General features: G+C 28.2%; 1 protein-coding gene across 1 annotated transcript; it reads left to right on the forward strand.

The window, feature by feature from the left end:
- Positions 1-12,491: 12,491 nt before the first annotated feature.
- On the forward strand, positions 12,492-13,406 carry LOC101216872. The gene has a single exon (XM_004139078.3). It carries the CDS (start codon positions 12,557-12,559, stop codon positions 13,193-13,195), a length of 639 nt encoding a protein of 212 aa, XP_004139126.1. The 5' UTR covers positions 12,492-12,556; the 3' UTR covers positions 13,196-13,406.
- The last annotated feature ends 9,709 nt before the right edge of the window (positions 13,407-23,115 follow it).

Raw genomic sequence — 23,115 nt, forward strand, 5'->3', positions numbered from 1 at the left:
ACTACTTTCTCAGTCCCAACTTAGTTTAAGCATTTGTAGGAAAATATATATATATATATATATATATAATAACTAAGTGCTATATTTGGTAGACTACCAGTGATACAGTATATGTCAATGATTGACTCTAAAAGTTTGGATATCTCAATTTTGCTATTATTTTGCCAAAAAAAAAAAAAATACGTGGGTGTAGCCTAGGTTATAAATATCTTTATTAATTCACCAATTATCTAATTAATAGTTGCTTGGGCAAGAAATTTTAACTTTTGACAAAAGAAAAGGTTAGATCATTATTTTATTACCATGAGATAAATGAATGAGTTACTACACCTAATTATTGTGCTATATTTATCAATAATTTTGGTTTGTAACTGTTACTTAAATAAATCCTAGTCTACACTAACAAGACAACAAAAATAAAATTTAAAAATATAGAAAAGAAGTTAATTTGATATACATGACAAACTACAATGGGATATTTTGGTGGAGATGCAGAAAGTATCAAAAAAATTTTAGAACCACATAGTAGGGAGAATTTCCATACTACCTAAGTTTCATTGTACACCATGAATATGATAGTAGTAATATTTAAGAATAATGTGTAATTGATAAAAGAAATTGAATGTGTTAGATTATAAATGTGTGTTAGAATATCAAGTATATATATCTTGAATAAATAGTGGTGTAAGTGCTTTTTCATGAAAGTAGTTAGAATTTTGAGTTTAAAAATGGTTAGACATTGACCAAAATATGGCTCTACTTAAGATAGAAGAGGTAAATTTGAAGTAACGTTGGGAAATGTAATTGAGATGATGATGAGGAGTGTGGGACAATGATGGGAAGTATAATTGGCCAAGGAAATGAATTTACCAAATAGAAAACTCCTTTTTAGGAAGGAAACATAATTTCACGTCTCTCCCACCTAATTAACCCTCTTTTGGGCTAACACATCTCTTCTTTTGTTGTGTATCACTCATTACAATTCTAGTTACGTACATTGACGATTACTTTTTGTCCTTAAGGTTGGTTCATGGAATGATAATCAGGACTTTTATTTAATCAAAGCTAGACATTGTCCCACGATCTTTTTGTTTGTTGTATGGAATATACATTTTTATAAAGTATGGAAATAAACAATTATACACACTTCTCTCCACTGACTCTTTTATTTTAAATATATATATTCTTTTATGAGTTTTGAAATGTTATAGTTTTAGTTGGCATGTTTTGTGCTTTCCTTAAGTTTTTAGGGCTATATTTGACTTACTTTTTTTGTAATTTAACTATCTCCCTATTAGAAAATATTAATCTAGACATTATAATGAACCCAACACAGTGAAAATCACTTAAAATGAAGCTAAAATGAGCAAGAACGTGCCTACACAAGTTAGAGTGGCATTTTTGTAATTATTTCGAAGACAAGCGTTGTCTCCAATCCTATCGTGCCAAAGATCGGTGCTTGAAGACAATATGTATAAAAACTTGAAACGTCGGGCACCCAAGTCAAGCGTTGCAGTGCTCCAAAGTTTAACGAAAAAAAAACGCACGTGCTCGCATGCGCCTCACCCGATTATTAATCACCATGTTTAAGCACTTTCTCCTTTATAAACTCAAGCAAGTAATAATTTTTTGAATTTACATACAAATATCTCACAATTCATTTGTAAACTTTATGCAAAAGTCAATAAATTAAAATTCTCTCTAGATTTTCTTAATTAAAATTCTCTCGAGATTTTCTAAGAATAATTATCTTCTTTCTTTCAATCTTTGAGGCTACTTTGAACATCATGAAGAACTAGAGGTTATCCTCAAAAGAATTTGGGTGTTTTTAGTAGAATTTTGTGAGATTTTAATTTGCTTTTTCTTGATTAATATTTGGGTTGTTTCCTATCTTGTTTTATTAAATAATTCTTTGACTAGTAATTGGGTTGATCATCCAATAAATTTAGGGTTAAACCATAATGTTAGATGTCATATGTCACGCCTCACCCCAATTCAAAGTATACGATGGAACACAGACATGGCTGTCCACTCGATATTCTCTGTGAAGTAATGCGTATGAGGCATCTCATCCAAGATCACACAATATGAATAGGACATTCAATTCTAGATCACGCACGAAGATTAGTGTATCATAATGCGTAGGGTACACAAGTTTATCTTATCTCAAATCCTATCAAATCCATGTATTCCATAGAACTCAATCATTTTTTCTCTCTTTTCAAATAACAACAAGAACCTCACAATATAATTTAGATATACATGACATGTCATGCATAATCACAAAGTTTAAAAAAAAAAAATTCAAATACATTTTCTTCAAAAGAACCATTTACTAAACACCATTTTTCTTATAAATTAAAGGTTACTCACTATATGTATCCTTTAGATCATTTTGCCTTCATTTCTAATGCAGGGTATGATTATTTCATTTCAACACATACTAAATCCAACTAATGCATAAACCGGTGTATTTTGGAATTGGAAAAGATAAGGGAAAAGACATATAATCACAATCTCTAAAGAAGGATTCATTCAAGCAAACTTTAGAAATCTTTTCCACTACAAGAAATCGGAGATATCGCTACGCGAGACACGACGTCGCTAAAAGCAACGTTGGCGTTGCTGGACTTTCCGCGACGTCCGTGTTAACACTTCGCCAAATACCACATTCCGCAACGTTTGGAAAACGAACGTCACGGTAAGTGTACTAATTAATTTATTGTTTCACTTTTCCGCGACGTCCCTCTCGAACACGTCGCGGAAAGACGAAACGATTCATTTTGATCAAGGCTTTTCGCGACGCACGTCGTGGAAAGCTGAATATTTAATTTTTTAAAAACTTTCCGCGACGTACAAGGACACGACGTCCTAGAAAGGTTTATAATCATTTCACTTTCCATGACGTCTTGTAGAGGTGCATCGCGAAAGATTATCATACGAAATTAAGGTTAGACTTATCGCGACGTCGCGGAAACTGTAAAAAACAACGAAACGACGTGGATAGTCAAACGTAAATTGCGACATCACCTACTTTGTACGTCGTAGATACCTGCTTTCTGCGACATTGTCAAAGACGTCGCGAAAAGTGTAAAAACAACGAAACGACGTGGATAGTCGAACGTAAACCACGATGTCACCTACTTCGTACGTCGCAGGTACCTGCTTTCCGCGACGTTTTTGAAGACGTCGCAGAAAGTGTAAAAACAACAAAACGACGCGGATAGTCGAATGTAAACCGCTACGTCACCTACTACGTAAGTCGCAGATACCTGTTTTCTACGATGTTTTCGAAGATGTCGCGAAAAGTCTGGCCTATTTAACCGAATTCATTCGGCAATTCTCTCATAATTCATTCACAATCCAAATTTTTGAAAGAGAAATGGAGAAAGTTTGAGGTTGCCAAATTTCGTCATTGCCGTTGTCGTCTCTCTCTGCCGCACCGCCTACTGCCGTCTTTTAGTCCATTGAACTTGAAGTTTTTTATTTTATTTTTATGTAATGTTTTGAATTGTATAATTAATTTTTTGTATTGAACACATTTAATGTATTATTTCATTTCATAATGAATAATATTTTCATTTTAATCAGTTTATTACAAATTTTATTACAATTGAGTTTTACTAATGCCTAAATAATGATAATAAAATTATTTAAAATATATATATATATATATAAAATAAAATTAATTTTCCTATCCATCTCTATCATGACAGCCTCGACCGTTACATCAGCCATCATGACATACATCACCTCATGGTGTGCTTCTCTCTTTGACTTGCTAGAGGCAGAATCAAAGTCGTCATATAGAGGATTTTCTTTAATGACAATCCCAACTTTAGGAGATTCCATCAATTGCTTAATGATGCTCTACGTGATGGTAGAACCTTAATCTTGCTCCTGGATGATCCCCTTAGAACGACTGTGGGTGACAAGTCCCGCGTAGGCATTGCTTGAAACAGAAGATTTGGATGCAGCTTTCTTTGGTGTCATTAGTTTGCTTGTAAATTTAGATGACGAGAGGAAGATGAGAGGTAGAGAGGTCCACTGGGCGTGTCAATTTTTTCGCACGAGATTTTTAGAGAAATTTGATTCATGAAGTTGAACTTAAGTTGATGTTGTATTTTTGTTGATTTGATGCGATGTGGTTTGATCTCTAAAATTTGATCCTCTGATTCTCTTTTGATTGAATGTTTAGCTCTGTATCTTCAAAGGAGCTTCAATTTTAAGTTAGGGAGTCTTCTAGCTCTTGGGAGGATTTCCTCTAAACCTTCTGGAGGAAAAAAATTTCAAGCCTTACAAATGAGGAGAACTCTTCTATTTATAGAGTTCTCTAATGGGTTTTATGGACTTGAGTCCGATTGGTCAATGGACTCAACCCATGGGCTCAACCACATGAATTTGGGTCATATTTAGGCTCTGAGCTCAATTAAGCGTATTTTTTGGCACAATTAAACATGTGTCATTATCAGAATTGGTCCATTTATGTTTTCAATTTTAATTTGGATCACATGTCAATTTTTTAATTAGTTTCAAATTCAAATATTTATGTTTTTTCATCATTAATTTAGTAAATAACGTAACAATTTGTAATTGGTCTAAAATTTTTATATTAAACAAATAGTTGATTTCATTTTTGACATCCACAACATTGAGGTTGATAAGTTAAATTATGGTAAGTCGGCAACTAAACTTCACATTATGAACCAAATTAATTTTAATTTTGAGTAGAAGTGCACAAAAACGTGGAGAAAAAGAAATGTGAGCTAACTTCATTTAAAGGGTACAGAAAGCACAATGACAAGATTAGATGGCACAAACTATATATTGAAAATGGTTATTAAAACATATATATACATTTGTCAAATAGAAAACATTTTTATATATATATATAGAGAAGATCATCAACTCTCAACTAATCTTAAATTTAGTATTGATTATTAGTTGGTTTTGTTGATTTCTTATCATATATAAGCATTTTTGCATAAAAATTATTGTGACTTTTAAACTAATTGGTAAAAAAAACCTAAAAAAGTAGTTAGAAAAAACCCCTAATGTGAAGGAAAATAAATTGATATGTTTCTAGAATTTAAAAGAAAAAAAGAAAAAGATGTGAGGGTGGGTCAAAGGTCAACCATCTTAATATTTATAAGCGATGGTTACATATCTCCAACGTGACAACTACCCTGACGTTATCTCATTGCTTGATAGCCCCCATGTCGGTATTTCCGTAACTTAGTTTTCTATATTTCATTTTATATTTTCTAAATAAAATCATTTACTTTATTTTACTTTTATATTATTAGTTTTTTCGGGTTAACAATTTCAAAATCGAAAAAAAACGCAGAGTCCATCTCGAAATTCTAGAAATGTGTCTTGATTCATTATCATCTGTCCGTAATATATTTTAAAAATGATAGTTTATTTTGGTATTTTTTACTATACGATTGTTTAAATTTGACTATGATATTAATCTTCAAATTTAGATAATCAAATTTAAACGATTTTTTTTCAATCATTTTTGTATTTGTTGGTACAACTGTGATTTATATTTGATACAAGATCGTTTAGAGTTAGGTAGTCAAATCTTAATGATTTTTTTCAAGTTTTTTTGTACACAATCCTTTATATTTAGTACATGATCGTTTAGATTTGGTTGTTTAAATTTGGGTAGCGAAATCTCAAATTTTTTTTGGTATTCAATCGTTTGGATTTGATAAGGATCATTTATATTTGGTACACTTGTTTAGATTTAATCATTTAAATTTGGTTACCCAAATCTAAACGATTTTTTTAAAAGATTATTTGGTACACATTTACATTTTGCTATTTTTTTTATACGATTGTTTAGATTTGGTCGACTTTTTTTCAAGATCCTTTATATTTTGTAGACAATCTAGAACAACCAACCGTTTGAAAAAAAAATTAAAAATAGATTTTTTATATTTGGTACACGATCTTGAACCAAATAACAGTTTTGAAAAAAATAAAAGAAAATGGTAGAAAAAAAGTGAAGAATGGCAAAAAAAGAGAAGAAAGAAGAAAGAAGAAAAAAAATGGAGAAGTGAAAGAAAAGAAAGACGATGAAAATGAAAAACAAATCTGAAATATTCGATCGTTTAGATTTGGTACATAATCGCTTATATTTGCTATACGATCGTTTAGATTTGATTGTTTAAATTTGGGTAACCAAATCTCAAATTTTGTTGGTATTTAGAATTGATAAGGATCATTTATACACTCGTTTATATTTGATCATTTAAATTTTGCTACCCAAATCTAAACTATTTTTTTTAAAATTATTTAGTACAACGTTTACATTTTGCTATTTTTTTATATGATTGTTGAGATTTGGCCGATGATTTTTCAAGATCCTTTATATTTAGTAGACAATCTAGAACAACCAATGGTTTCAAAAAGAATGAGAAATGGCATAAGAAAAAAAAGTCGCAGAAGTGGAAGAAAAGAAAAATGATGAAAACAAAGGACAAATTTTAAAAGATGATCAATTTAATGGAATTTTTCGTTTTGTTACCCAGACCATAAATATTTTGACTGATTCTTACATTTATGATAATTAACCTTTAAATTAGCAAAACAGTGAAAAATACATCAAAACTCTACATAAATTATTTAAGTTTTTTTCTATCAATAATAATTCCTCTTAACTGGATCTACTTATATGACATTTTAGGGTTTAAATTGATATATTTATGAAAGTTTTCAGAATTAAATTAAATACAATTAATAGTTGGTGGTTTAATTAAATTGATACCATCTATAATGTTCCTAGTTTAATTTGATATAATTATTAGTCTAGGATTTATATTAAACCGATATAATCCTCACAGTTGTTGAATATAAATTAATATTTGTCCAAAAAAAATATTATAGAATAAAAACATTATAGAAATTTTAATAGTTGGTAGAGACATGAATTTATTTTTCTTGCCAACATGAACTCCACTGAATTGACACTTCTATATTTATGAGTTCAGGAGGTTTAGGATTCAAATTCCAAGATTTTTTTAAAAAAACGTAACGTTGTCACTGTACGTCGGTAAAATATCAATCTAGAACACAATTTATGTGTGGTTGTTTAATTTCTTCCTAAAGCAACTTGACGAATTCTATATTACTAGGTAACAGAAGTTATTTAATTTCAATAATGTATATCTAGATGTGTTGAGGGATTCAAAATCCTAATTATTAATAGCTAAACAAGTTCAAATAAGAAATCAACCCTTGGAAGAACAACTCAAAGAGTAATAAAAGAAAAAGATGGAACCTTCTCGATAAACATACATGAACGTTTCAAACGTCACAATTTCAAGTCGCAACTTTAAACAATAATTTAGTTTATTACAATAAATTGTCTCTCTTTTTGTTTCAATATTACATTCTTTATCTCAAGAAAATAATAAGTATTTCTAAAGTTAATGTAATGGGTGACTGTAATCTATTACTTAACCATGAAAATAAAATTTCAATAACATAGTTTTGAAAAACAAAAATGCAGATAACTTTTGCAGAAAGAGAAGAACATGATATCAACAAATTATTATAAACTCAGGCTAATATAATGGTTGAACTAATTTAGGTTGACTTGATCTCTTTCATAATTATTAAGCTTTTTTTCCATTATACCAAAATAATATTAAAACTTTACATTGTATAAAAAATATTGGCAAAAGTTTAAAAAATATAGATGGAAATGTTGAAATTTTATTTCAAAATATCATTCTAACTATCAAAATTTTCAAAATGTCATTAACTTAATAAAAGTAAAAAAAAAATATGTGTACCTTCAACTAAGATAATATTTTTTTCAAAAGTTCAAAAAATTGGATCAATTTGTTTGAAGTTTTCTTAAGTTAAAAAAAATAAGCTTTAAAGCCAATTATATAGATATCTTCATTTTTTTAATTTAAATATTCTAATATATTTATCTTAATTTTATCAGCAACCAACCAAAATTTTGAGTTAAAACTTAAAATTCCACGAAACTTCAACAAAATTTTAAAATAAAAATTCTCTTAAAACATACTAAATTAATAAATAGTAAAAAAAGAAAAAAAAAAAAAAAAGAGGAGTATTTGGCTATTTAACACACTCAACTACTAAGAGGTATAATTTTGTAAAAATTGATTTGGTGCTTTATTTATTTGTTTTTTTCTTAATATAATTTATATACCTTAATTAAAGCGTGATATCTTATTTATTTATTTAGAACAAAAGTGTCAAATAGATAACAAAGAGGAGAATAATAAGGTACCGAAACTTTAGGGTTTAAATAGATACTAACTTTAAATCTCAACTGACAAAAAATATATTTTGTTCATTTTTCTATTAACCAACATATTAGGAGTTTGAATTTCATAGTTTCACGTATTGAATTTTAACCGAAAATTTTAATTTGTTAATTTACTCATAATTTCTTTTGTAAATGTATCCATTAACATTAATTTTGTTTAGATAAATACATTCCTCTCATATATTTTGCAGTCTAACATTTATTTTCAATTATCTCTTTTTAGAGGAGAGAGAAGAAAGATGTTATTAAATTTTTTTTCAAAATGTTGGAAGGTTGGAATTAATTATTTGCTCAGTCAAAATACATTCTTATTATTTTTCTTCAATTTGATCATCAAACTAAAAAATGTCAACCATCAATTTAAGAATTATTTAGGGTTTCTTGGGAAACTCTAAAAGCTTACAAGTAGATAACATATTATGGCACACAAAGTGTAAGCTTCTGCATGATCATTATACATCAAAATTACCCAAATTTAGATCTCTTAAAAATGAAAAACAAAATGACTAAAAGGGTCATTGTTTGATCAAACTCAATAACCAAAATGAGCACTATGAACATCCACGAACTAAAATAATTAAAAATTAAAAATAAAGGAACCAAAATGAAGGAAAAACCAAAATAGTATTTAAAGCTTTTGTTATTTTATTATCATTTGAGTTTTTTATTTTATTTTAATATAGATATGTATATATAATAAATGCTAAAAAACAACTCACACACTACCCCTTTCTTTACTTAATTGTGGTTTGACTTGAAATTTCTAACTTGTGTATGGTTTTACTTTTAATTAAGTTTAGGGTCCACATAGCCTAATAGGTACAATACATTATACAAGTAATGTTATATAATTCCAAATGAAAATAAAGTAGATGGATGAATATTTTCACATCCCTTGAGACCCAATTATGCCATGTTCAACATATGCAACAAAAAAAAAAAAAAAAGCAAAAAGTTGTTTAAACTTGAGAAAATTTAAATTTAAAATATATATATATATATATATATATATATATATATATATATATATAAATAAAGATCAAACATAATTTATATAAAATATTCTAAAATTATTTTAAATTACATCACTTTTTAAAAATATTTATAAATATATGAACATATCACAATTTATCTTTTGGTAGACCATGATTGATAGACATAGATTAGAGTCTCCTTAGACTATAAAATTTTACTATACTTGAAAATAACTCCAAAATATACTGAAATGTTGACCAAAATTTAGTTATTGTTTGTAAGATCTTCGGAAAAAAAAAGTCTAACAAGTCATTAAACTTTTAATTAGAATTATAAAAAAATAATTAATTAATGGATTTGATATAAAATTGAATATTGAATTTATTATTTAATACTTTTATATTTATATCTTATACGATCGTGTACCAAGATCATTTATATTTAGTACAAGATCGTTGACCAAATATCGTTTAGATTTAGTATACAATCATGTGCCAAAATCTAAACGATCGTGTATCAAAGACTAAACGATTTTTGTTCAAGAATGTATACCAATATTTTTTATATTTGGTACACAATCTTGATACAATATTGTTTAAATCTGGAAGAGAAAATATATGAGAGATGATGAAGATCGTTTACCACGTGGGAATTTGAAGAAGTGAAAAAAACAAGAAAAAAAAATATGAGAGATGACGAAGAAGGAAGAAATTCTAGAAGAGAAAATGAAAAAATTTAACCACGAACTAGAACAAGTGGGAATATGAAGAATAAAAAGTAATAATATGAAGAGTAGATGAATAAATCGCAAAGAAGAAAGAACAAAAAGAAGTGAAAAACCATCTGCAAATATATTCAAGGGCAAATCTATAATTTATAAAAAATATCATAGACTTTTTTATTTTGTTATACAGGTCGTAAATATTTTGGTATTTTGTTGTATTTATGAAAATTAACCATTAAAATATATACATATTTTTAATAGGTTAATTTTCATAAATATAATAAAATACTAAAATATTTAGGGCACGGGTAACAAAAACAAAAAGCCTATGAAGCTGGTCATTCTCTTATGCAAATTTTCTTTTCCTTCTAATCGTTTTTCTTCTCTTCTTCTGCAAATTTTTTATATATATTTTTGAAATCATTATCATTTTGTATTTTTTTCAATGATTTATTTGGTTCAAGATCATGTACCACATATAAATTGGTAGAACAAAAATAGTTGGATTGTTGGATATTGGTTTAGATTTGGTAACAAACATCTTGAAAAATAATCCTTGGAATATTGGTATAAACCAAATCTAAACGATCATGTAACCAAATCTAAGCGATCGTGTAGCCAAATGTAAACGATCGTATACCAAAAAATCTTTAAAAAACGGTATAAATTTGGGTAGCCAAAGGTAAATGATTGAAAAAAAAATTGTTTAAATTTGGTACGATCATATACCAAAGAATCTTGGGAAAAAATGTATAGATTTAGTTAATTGTTTAGCCAAATCTAAACGAACATGGTACAAGATCTATCCCAAATATATTACGTGCCCGAGTGGTCAATGAATCGCGTTGACTTGGTCATTTTCTATATTTTTTACTGTCGGTCTATAAATTTTTTTCGTTTTCGAAATTGTGAAATATTTTGTATTTTGTCATATATACTTTTTTCAAAAAAAAAAAATCTTTTTAATAATTCAAATAAGACAGAAACGTATTATAAATTCAAATAGGACGAATACCAATTATGCCACGTTGAACATATGTGCAAAATGCAAAAGTTGTTAGAAACTTGAAAAATTAAATTAAAAAATACCCAAAGTTCAAAGCCTCTATTCTTTAAAGCACATCTAACATTATTCACATCTAAAAAATAGAAAATGTGATTTTTAAATATAACAAACAAATTGAATCTATTTCATCCCATTTTCTATAGCTCATTTAACTCTTCTTACTCTATATTGTAAATATTTTTTTTACTTTATTTTATAAATAGTTTTTTTTTTGCTACGATAACTCATCTAAAAATATGGTTATTTGAATATTAAGTTTAGTTATTTTTAAACTTTTAAATTTGTGCAGGAAACATCTTTCATCTCAAAAGATGAAGTACTTACAAAATTTTAAAATCAAATTTAATGTCTAATAAAATTTAAAATTTTTAATTATGCATAAGATAAAAAAAAACATAAAGTAGTAAAAATTCATGTCATTTGAACTAGGATAGGTTAGGGTATCATATTATATAATTTTATATCAATCTTTAGAAAAAGTTCAAATACATATGTTTGTTATTTTTTTACAATGTTTAGTTTGTATGCATTGCTATTAACACCATGATCAACAACTCACCAAAAGAGTACTTGAAATAAATAAATGAATGAAACTACAACAACTCACTAAAGTACATGATACATGGGTCCATATATATTAGATAAAACACTATAGCTAAATTGGGTCAAAGAGAAATTGTTGTTTTAAATAAAAAATAAATGAATAAATAAAAACGTGTGCAAAATCAATTGTTTATCATTTATATTATAATGATACTACGATCCAACTAATTTCTTACCACTTGTACATAAAGAAAAGTATAATTTTGAGTTAGAAAAACTAAACACTTCTTTTGTTTCTGGTAAACCATCTTAAAACATAATTCATGTTTTCATACCTTCATCAAAATTTGATTTCAATATGAATAAATATTGGAAAACGTGCTTCTATATTTATAAACTTAGATGATGGTAGTTTACCCATTAAATATTTGGTTTAACATGAATTATCGTAGTTTTGTTAATAATGAAGACATAGTTTATTTAGAAGTCAAAGATTTGATGCATCAATATATCTCGGTAATTATTGTACTAAAATGAAAAATTATAGTAAATTGAAAATTAGTTTTATTAGTTCATTTAAACATATTGGAATTTAGTATTTTTATAAAAGTGTATATACATAACAACACAACTTAAGTAATACTTAATGGCACATAAGCTTGTTGGGATTGATGTGTACTAACCCTAACCGTAGTAAAACAATTACAACCTTTTATACACAATAGATTTGCATACATAGAGAGAGATATTCAAAGCCATCATCGCTGACCACCGACCCAAAAGAAAAAAAACACGAAAACAAACCCTCATAGACTTTATCCAAGTCAAAATCTCTCTTAAATTTGCATATAAAATCCCCATTTCTCCCATTTCTCGTTTTCTTCATATCCCAATTTCCCTCTCTCTCTTTCTTTAATTTCTCTCCAATTTTCAAATGGGCAATGCAGTCTCTCCATGTCTTCTCTCTATTTCCATCTCTCGCTGCCACCGTCGTCCCTCCACCGTGAAGCTCGTCTTCACCAATGGCCCCACTAAATTCCTCGCCGGGGACCACCACTTCGCCGGTGAGATCATGTTCCAATTTCCTGACATGATGGTCTGCCATGCTGAATCCTTCTTCATCGGTCACCCGATCCCATCTCTATCCATCGACGACCAGCTTATTGCTGGCGAAACTTACTTGATTCTCCCCATCGACCGGTTCGCCTCCGTCGACGTTCTCTCTACCTCGTCCCTCGCCACGATTGGTGCAGGTAACATGTCGGTGGAGAAATTCTCCGGTCCGTGTCCGTTCGAGTACGTACGAGGCACAAATGGTAAAGTTTTGATTAAGGTGATGCCGGAGTTTATTGTTAGGTTGATATCTCAGGCAGCCATGGACGGTGGAGAAAGCGAAGGAGGAGGTGGTGGGTTTCTTTGTAGTACGCCGGAGTTGAAGAAACATTACGATCAACTTGTTGGATCAACGAAAGGGCAAGTTTGGTCGCCGAAATTGGAGACTATTTCGGAGTATAAAATTAGGTATTCGCCTTGTAGATTTGTAGGGTTTAAACTTAAACAAAAAGAAGGCTAAATAAGTCATTTCCTCTTTTTCTTTTTCTTTTCTTTTTCCTTTTTTTAGTCAATTGTACAAAAAGAGACCGAAATTTGAGAATACTTAACTCTTAATTCTTATTTCCCAATCCTATTAGTTTGTTTTGTTGTAAAAATGTTTTTTTCTTTTCACCATAACATAGTTTCTGGAAGAATATGTGCATGAAAATATGAGTTTTTCTTTTAGGAAATTTTTAATTTTGTGATGTAGTAATTTACTGTTTTCAAATGTTGCTGTTTTTGGGCAATTTGTTCTCCAAATTTTGTATATATACATATATTATTTTGTGATGTGAAAGGTAACTATAAACATATATACTTAGTCAACAAAAACTTAACTTAACTGTATCTATATATACTCGAACACAAAAGATTGCAATTCAAATCCCTCGATATTCTGAATGTGTACTAAAATAAACATACACGTATATATCTTCTTTTTTCTTTTTTACTATTATATTGATTGAGAAAGTATTATGTAGATATTAATTTGAGAAAAAATGGAACTATTTAGTTAAAAAGAAGTTTGAGAGTGATAGTAATTATTGATCATTTGTATGAATTTTGAGAGGAATATTGTATTAGGGTGGATGAGTCTTTTTAGTTCAAATATACTGTGGATGGAATATTTACTCTTTACTTACAAAAAAAAATGTATGTATAAAAAAATAATTTCAACTAAGTTGACACATTCAAAGTACCTCCATCATCTTCCACTTTCCATCGATTATCATCTTCCACTTTCCATCGATTAAGACAAGGACTAGAGAGAATTAGTCTCCAAGAACCTAAAACCAAAAGTTACATAATTAAGTAGGGACTATGGAAATCCAAACCAAAAGTCATGATACATTCTTTGTTGCATTGGGTGAAGAAAGCCATTTCCAACTCGAACTAAAGAGGTGAAATTAATATTGATGAAAAAAATCTTTACTCAAACTATCCAAATCCAAAATTTTCAAAACATATCAATTCTTCGTAAGGTCACTCTTACACATTTGTATTAATACTACAATTATTCTTCAAAGAAAGATTCTAACAAGTTGAGCTCAAATTGGTATTATTATTTATGTAAAAAATACTTGGAGGAGATTGATCATATCTTCGTATCATGCCAAACATCTATGATTCTTGCATCTATGATTCTATTGGACCAAGGTTGAAAGTCTTCTTGGGGGGAGAATCCAACAATAGAATGTAAAATCCTTATGTTCTAATCTTTTCTCCATAAATCAAGCAATAAAAGGGGAATCATTGATGCTATTGCATTTCTGCTATGGTCAATATGGTTAGAGAGAAATAATCGCATTTTCAAGGACAAAGAAAAGTCGATCATCAATCTTTGAAAAGACATCTATTCACTTCCAGGACTCTTAGCTAGCAATTCCTCTATGTTTGCAAATTACAGTGCATCTTCTATATATAGCTAGCTATCAATTAAAATGCTTTTCTAACTTCTTTTCTATTTGGCTTATCTTTAGCCCTTATGCTTTATTGTATCGTTTTTATCTCTTGCTGCTCATGTACTAATTCTTTCTATATATATTTTCAAGAGTTTGGTATTAACATGCAATATTATTGGGGAAGTCGTGAAAGTGCGAATGTTTCTTTCAAATTAAACAGTCTAACAAATATAGACAACTAGCATATATTTTTGAAATGTTTAGTTGATGTCTTTATTTATATATATATATATATATATCGGATGAAATATATGGTAAACCATAACTTTTGGTGAGGAAAATTTTTGTTGTGTTTTTTTTTAACTCATAGATTACACTTTGCCAATTTTGGATTTCAAGAGAGATATATTAGAGTCTCCTACAGAAATAACAAAAAAAAATTATGATAATAGAGCACATGTCACCTACATTTTCTAAATTGCACAAGTAGCAAATTTAAAAGTCGATAACCCTATGATTACCGTTTGGTAGCCCAATGATTAACGTCTGATATCACTAATTTTGTCATATTCGCAGTATGCAAAAAATAGATATCATGACCTGTTTGTTTTCTAAATGTTCGTCATTTGATGCAATTTCTCCTATATATTAAGTTTTTTTTTTTTTTTTTGAAATTGCAATTAATGACCATTTTAGGAATAATAATTAAGGATATAACACCATTTTAAAAAAAATGCAAATATAACAAAACTATCATTGATAGACTTGTATCGCTGATAGATTTCGTATTTTGCAACATGGTCTATCGATGGTGATAGACCTATATCATTGAAAGAATTTAACAAATTTTGCTATATTTGCAAAAAAATTAAATTGTTGCTATATATTTAATTATTTTGAATATAATTACTAAATTTGCAACTATCTCTTTCATTTTTTTTTTGTTACTTTCAAAGTTACGAAATAGGTTAGTAGTTAATTAGTGGTTACATTTTTCTTTGAAAAATAAATTTTATCAGGTCATTCACCTAGTTTATGTTTTTTTTTTATAACAACGTGTAGGTGGAAGAATCGAACTTCTAATTTTGAGATTAAAGACAGATGTTTATACTAGTTGAGGTAGACTGATTTTAAATATATACTATTACCACATAAGAATCCCAAGAAACCAACATGGTTTAAAAGATTCTTTTTAAAACATACTTACCATTTCATACAATAACTTTATTTGTAGTATTTAAATTTTTATTTCTTATCTCTTATCTCACATTGCATTTATTACAATCTCCAACCCTCATAGTTAAAAAATTCATCTTGAAAGAAAATTTAGGTCGAAGTAGTATTTATTATATATATATAACTCATTGCATCTCGTTTTAAGAAAACCAAACAGTTAATTATGAAGATTAAAGATAAAAATTAGAACAGTTTGAAAAGACACAAATTTTATGATCTACTGTTGTTGTTGAATTATTATTATTAAATTTGAGTAAAATTCAAAGGAGAGTTGTTAATATTAGACAATGACAAATGAAGAAAAATGGGTGTAGATGACAGTTCAATTATGGTAGCATGATTAATAAATGTGACAACATTATTAATATAAGGCTTTCAGTCAAATAATTCAACTCATATCATTTATTTCAGAGATTTCCAAACTCAAATTTTCCATCAAATATATTAATATATATACCCTTGGTTCTTTTAGAGTAGAATTTGTTTTTTTTTTCTTAATATTTTAGTAGATTTTTATTTGATCAGTTCCATTTTTGTATTTATTTCTTTCATATTCCTTTAAGGGGTTTTGATCAAGCCACCCTATTAGTTTTTTTTATTGTTGTTTTATATATCAAAGTTATAGTAAAAATTTTGAGATGGTAGAAGGTCATGATCTTTATGTTATTTTTGAAACGTATAAAAGTCTATAATGTCTATCATAAACTAATAAACTAAAAGTTTTTTTACTATATTTTATAAACATTTTTAATGTTATCGATAATAATTTCTTTTATATATATATATAATATAAATAGTATATAGCAACATCTAAAAAAAATTGCAAATATAACAAAATCTAATTGCTATATAATCGTTAAAGTAACTTAAAAACCCACCTAACATGTGTAAAAAAGACTAAGTCAAATAGATTATGTTGTGGGTGGGGATTTGAACTCAGACCACTTGTTCAAATAAACATACAAGTACTAGTTGAGCTAAGCTCATGTTGGCAAATTTGAAATTTTTATATAACAACACAAATATAACTTAATTATTTTATAAATTAATATAAATTATTTATTACTATTAATTTTATTTTTTATTGTATTAGTTAAATAACTAATTAACCTAACAATAAATTAATTTATAATTTTATCTTTTATAAATTATTGAATTAAATATAAATATTTAACTTTTAGATATTAATTATCATGCACATCCAAAACAGACTCGTACATTTAACACCTATATTTTCAAATTTTAGATATTAAACCTAAACAATATTTGTGATCCAAACAACGTGTAAAAATATAATTTAGATATATCTATGTGTTAAGGTAAGTTTAGTTCAACATTAATTAGTATGACTTTCGTCTAGGAAGTAGGAAGATTGAATTTCTTTAATTAACTGTTGTACATAAATATGTATGTAATCAAGGCAAGATATTCATTTTAAGTTAGATTATAAAACAATCACAATTCATCCTTAAAATAAAAGAACTATAATCTTTAGTTTCAAATATTCAATATTTGGCTTATTTCCTTTTAAACCACGATTATTTTGCTATTATTATAAATAATATTAAAGTAGATGTCCATTATTTATTATGCTTAATGTCACTAAATTTCATGTGTCATTTTGCTCCATATCCAATAACATATTTATCACGTGTCTTGAAAATATCAAACTTTAATAGTCATGATAATTCATCTCATGTTTGTCAAATATCAAACTTTTTACAACATGAGCTACCGTTTTTTAGTTGTTTTTCGTTATTTAAAAAGATAAATTTTCATATAACATTCTTATTCCATCATTTTTGAAAAAGATTGCTTTGCTTCAATATTAATGTGTGCATGTCTAATTAATTTGGACAGAACCATTCTCAAACATTCTCTCCACTTTGTGTTACTTATCATACATATATATACTTGTCAAACTGCATTGCATGTAATTTTTGCATAGACCCTTTCTATTCCTCTCTCTCGAGTCTTGTAAACCCTCTCCAAAATAGAAGACTTCAAAGAAATAAAAACAACTATATATACAAACATAAATATATATATTCAATACTAATTTTATTACACATTAAAATGAGACAATTTGGGTGCCTTGTTACATTTGCATGATAGTATTTTAAGTTGTATTCTACAACAACTAGGAGTAATATAAACTTCCAATAATATTTGACTTAGTCTTTTTTACACAAATAAAATGTCTTCCTTTCATATCTTTAATTTGGATAGAAGTTTTTATATATCATTTCCACTTGGTGTTAATCAATAAAATCAATCATTCATCTATTATATACTTGTCAAATTGGACTTTTGTAATTTATACCTAGCTATTTACATTTAATATCATTTTCATAGACTTTTTCTATTATTGTTCTTTCTTTTCAATAAACCCTCTAGCAAGAAAGAGAGTAAATTAAAGAAATTGAGACAAAATAATAGTCTAGGGGGTGTACATCAAATTTACTCATTCAATAAATTATATGACTTTAAAATAAATGCTACATTTATATATATATATATACATTTTGTATGAAGTTGTTTGACCTAAACTCTTGACTCAACTCCAAAGCCCACTTTTCATATGTTGACTTTTTAAGTGAAAATACTCTAAAGTCTTTGTAGGAGAGGGATTGAATTGATAATTAAATTAAAATTGGATATGAATTTGTGGTATGCAATTTTGAGACTTGTTCTATATTTTAGTTCCTTGTAGTTTACAAATTTGTCTAAATTTACTCTTTCGTGCTTCTGAGAATATTTTAAGAATTATAAGTTCAATACAATTAGTTTATGGCTCATATTTCAAAAAGGAAAGAAAAGAAAATGAAGAAAGGTTTGATTAATCTTCACTCTATATTTTTTTTATAAAACATATTCCTATTGTGAACCCTAAGTTAATTTCTTTGCACTAAAATTGTGTTTGTTTATTATTTTTTATATAAAATTAACGGATTGATTTTAATATGAGATAGTTGTAAATTTAGCAATTACATTAAAAAAATTAAAGATATAGCAAAACATTTAAAAAAAATTACAAATATAGAAAAAATTGTCAAATTCTATCGATGATAGATAGAAGTATATCACTAATAGACTCTATTATAAATATTAGTCTATCGGTAATAGACCATACGAGTCTATCAGCGATACAAGTCTATCAACGATAATTTTACTATATTTGTAATTCTTTTAAAATATTACTATATTCTTAATTATTATTATTAAAATGACCCTCAATTACAATTATGTTATTTACTAAATTTAGACCTTTGAAAATGCATAACTAAAATTGAATGAAACTTAAAGTAAAAATACCAATATAAATATTATAGAAGAATCATAGTAAATGACAAAATGAGACCTTGTAAATTTAACAAATAATTTAAACCTACCAAAGAAAAAATGATAAATAAATGACAAAATCCATCAAATTATTTGTGAATTTCAATCTATCCCTTGCTAGAATTATTGGTTAGTGATATGGTTTTATGGAAGATGTTAGTTAAAGTGATTGACTAAAATTTCTATCATAAAATGTTCATCTTTTAGGGCGTGTGTTTGAGGCTAGGAGTAGAGTGAAGTGGAGTGGAACGGAACGGAACGTGCTAGAATAGTTCACTTCTTGTTTGGAGCAATTTTTTAAAATTTAGTTGGGATTATGATTAAGATTTTAAATAACCCACATGTCTTACTATTCTTCAACCCTAGGTAGGGGTATTTATTTCAAGGGTTGGAGAGTTCGTCGACCAATTTTCAGACACCACCTTCGATGATTGTCGTTGATCAATCTCCGACCGACACCTCCAGTGACTTCACCTTGCAAACTTTCGACAACCAACTTATGTGACTGTCACTACCGATCAATTTTGAAATTTTTTTAATAAAAACATTTTAGGGTTTAGGCCAATCTTCGGGTGATCATCACCGGTTAATCTCTTAATATCAAGAAATTCATATCCTGATTCTAATAGGGTTAAATAAATCCTCTCAAATTTCCTATAAATACACCTTTCATGGTTCCATACGAGACAATCTAATAACTTCTAACTCATCTCCTCTACTATTCAATTCTGTTATTAATTTAGTCATTAGAGTTCCTTTTTTATGTCGGTCTTTTCTTCCCTAAATTTTAAATTGCGTTCATGAAAGTTTGGCATCAGAAGGTTTCAATGCCAAACAGCCCATTCCAAACACTTTCCCAAACAATTCCTTATTATTTATGCTATGATATATTATCTTGATTTTTTTGGCTTTATTCTACTAGGCAAAAATCTACTCCTAACCATTAGTCTCCACTCTCAAGTGGGAGTACTGAAAACACTATTTTCAAAAAGAAGATAAATGATTGTAACAAAATAATTATGTCATGCTAACTTTGTTATATAAATAGCATGAGATTTAAATAAATTCGCTATTTAGTTCCAATCTATCATTTGAAAATTTTTGGGTTAGAAATAAAGTTCATCTGCGATTCCATAATTTGAGAGAAATCTTCAAGAATGTTGAAAGACGCTTTATTTGTTCTTCCAATCTAAGCCTCCAATGTCTTGCATTCTGTTACCTGGAATCCTATACCATATCTATCATGCACTATATTGTGTAAGGATCATATCCATAAAATTGTTTGGCTCTTTCCTTCTTCACCTATATAGATACAATACACATCAATCACACAAGGTATAAAGCTTAAAATCATACAAGTATTAATAATATATCATACATACCTTTTTAAGCATGCTTTGTCTCTGCTCAATATTTTCAACTTCTTGTAATAATTGTGTATATTATTCACCATAAAACCTTCCAACATTCCCTCCATTTGACATTCATTCAAATCATTTTGATGTCCACCATCATTTATAACAATATTATCTTCACCAAATCTGTTATTCCCGTCTCGCTCGCTCTGCATTTCCACCATTTTCACCTTCAACCAAACTCTCCACCTTTTCCATCATTTAGACCTTCTCTAGAATCTCCTTCATTTTCAACATTTCCACAAGAACCAACCACAATATAATCTATACCATTCATATTAGTCTCACCCTCGCCAGAAACAATATGAAAATTTTCTTTTAACAATCTCAGCTCATCATATGCTACATCTACCTTGCTCTAGGATTCTAAAATTCTTCCTTAGTCTTTAAAATCAAGAAATTGTTCTGGGAGAGATTTGGTACTTATAATATTTTTGGGAGAGATTTGGTACTTATAATATTTTTAGATTGAATTAGGAACAAAATATTTTTTAACAATGCATTTCTTTTTAAACACTTTTTTGGAAATGAGTTTAAAACTTAAATACTTAATGTTTGGTTAGACATTTTTACAAGTGTTTATAGGTGAATTTTGTTTGGTTTGTCATATACAAAAAAATGTTTATATACTTAACTCAAATTACCATAAGGACTATTAAACACTATGACCTAATTTCATAAAAAAAAAAAACACATATATTTTGATATTTTAGGTAATTTTATTTTAGAAGTAGAAATATATTGATATTTAAATTCATAATCATAAAAACTATAATTGATCTCCAACCACAAAACATAATAATAATAATGTTTTTCAAATAATATAATATCAACTAGACATGAGAAGCTATGCAATTCGATCGCGTTCTTCATTCATTTCCATCTCACGAACTGAACCTCTATGCTCTTCATTGACGTCCTCATAATTTATTTCATCATTTGAAGGTAGTAGCATCTCGTTGTCATCATAAGGCTGGAACTCAAAATCTGTTTTTGAATGAACCCTTATAAAGTTATGAAGAGCCATTGAAGCAACAACAATTTTTACATGTTTGTCAAATGGAAAACTATGCATTTGCCGAACAATTTTCCATCTATTCTTCCAAACACCAAGTGTTCTTTCAATTGTGTATCTTAAGGAAGAATGTCTATGATTAAATACCTCCTTCATGCCTCTTGGTTGGCTTCCACGTCAAAAATCAGCAAGATGGTATCGTTCACCTTTATAAGGATCTAAATATCCTTCGTTTGTGGATAACCAAAATCTACAAGATAATATTTTCCTGAAATAATAAAGTAAACACTTACAAAATAATATTTTCCTGAAATAATAAAGTAAACACTTACAAAAATAAATACTTAAAAAATATAATAAACATTAATGTATTTATTCTTACATACTAACTTTTGGGTGAATGTGAAAACCCTAAATGTGGTCATTCTTGATGCCTCCACAAAAATCGAGCATCATGAGCAGCACCCTCCCATCTAGCCCAAACAAATGTAAAACACATGTTAAAATCACAAACTGCCATAATATTTTGGGTGGTAATACTTTTTCGACCAATGTAAGGTATATGTCTTCCTTTAGGTGCTACAACTTGTATATGAGTACCATCAATTGCTCCAATACAATCTTTGAAATACGACCAATATCGAGTGTCTTGTTTAATCTTATCAGAAGTAGTTTTGAATTGTGGATATGTAGGCTTAATTACATCAACAGCCATAAGACAAATAAAATCTAATTAACACTATATTAAACGACCTTGATACAGTCTCCCCTGAGTACTGAAATCTTTCTTGAACCATTCTATTTGAGAAACGTGACCCAATTGTGTAATAAGAAACATTGTAAGAGCTTCCTCCAAAGGCATACATTTGGCTTTTCTAAAGTTATATCGTTGTTCAAGTACTACTAACAATTTTTGAAATATATGTTTTACCATTCAAAATTGTTGGTGACATCTATCGTCATGACCATTCAAGATCTCCATTACAAATTTGTAACCAGTGTGAGAAGATGTCCTACAAGGCTCTTTGCAAACATGCATCACAAAATGAAACACCACATCATCACATCCCAATTTCACTAATTGATCGAGTTCATATTCAACTTCGCTTTCGTTAGAATGATCATTATGATCAGTATTGTAATTATCATATGACATTTGGAAAACATAAAGGAATTAGAAAACAAAATTAGAAACTAAAGATCCTAACAATATAATATCTTTTTGTCATTGCTATCAATAAAAATAAAGATAATTGTCTACAATCAAACATTTTGTAAACATTAGAAACGAAAGATCCTAAACGTTCATGACAAAAATAACACTCCAAAATGGTAATTGTATATATCTTAGGTAATTAAACTTTGTTTTGCTTCAACCATGCAACTTGAATCTCAGGCTCTTGTAGAGCTACAAACATTTCTTTATTTTCCCTTTTTGTAAAGATATATGCTGCTTTCGTGAAAAGCTCATCGTCTTTTACAATTTCAG

This window comes from Cucumis sativus, chromosome 1 (assembly GCF_000004075.3).
Source record: "Cucumis sativus cultivar 9930 chromosome 1, Cucumber_9930_V3, whole genome shotgun sequence".
NCBI lineage: Eukaryota > Viridiplantae > Streptophyta > Magnoliopsida > Cucurbitales > Cucurbitaceae > Cucumis > Cucumis sativus.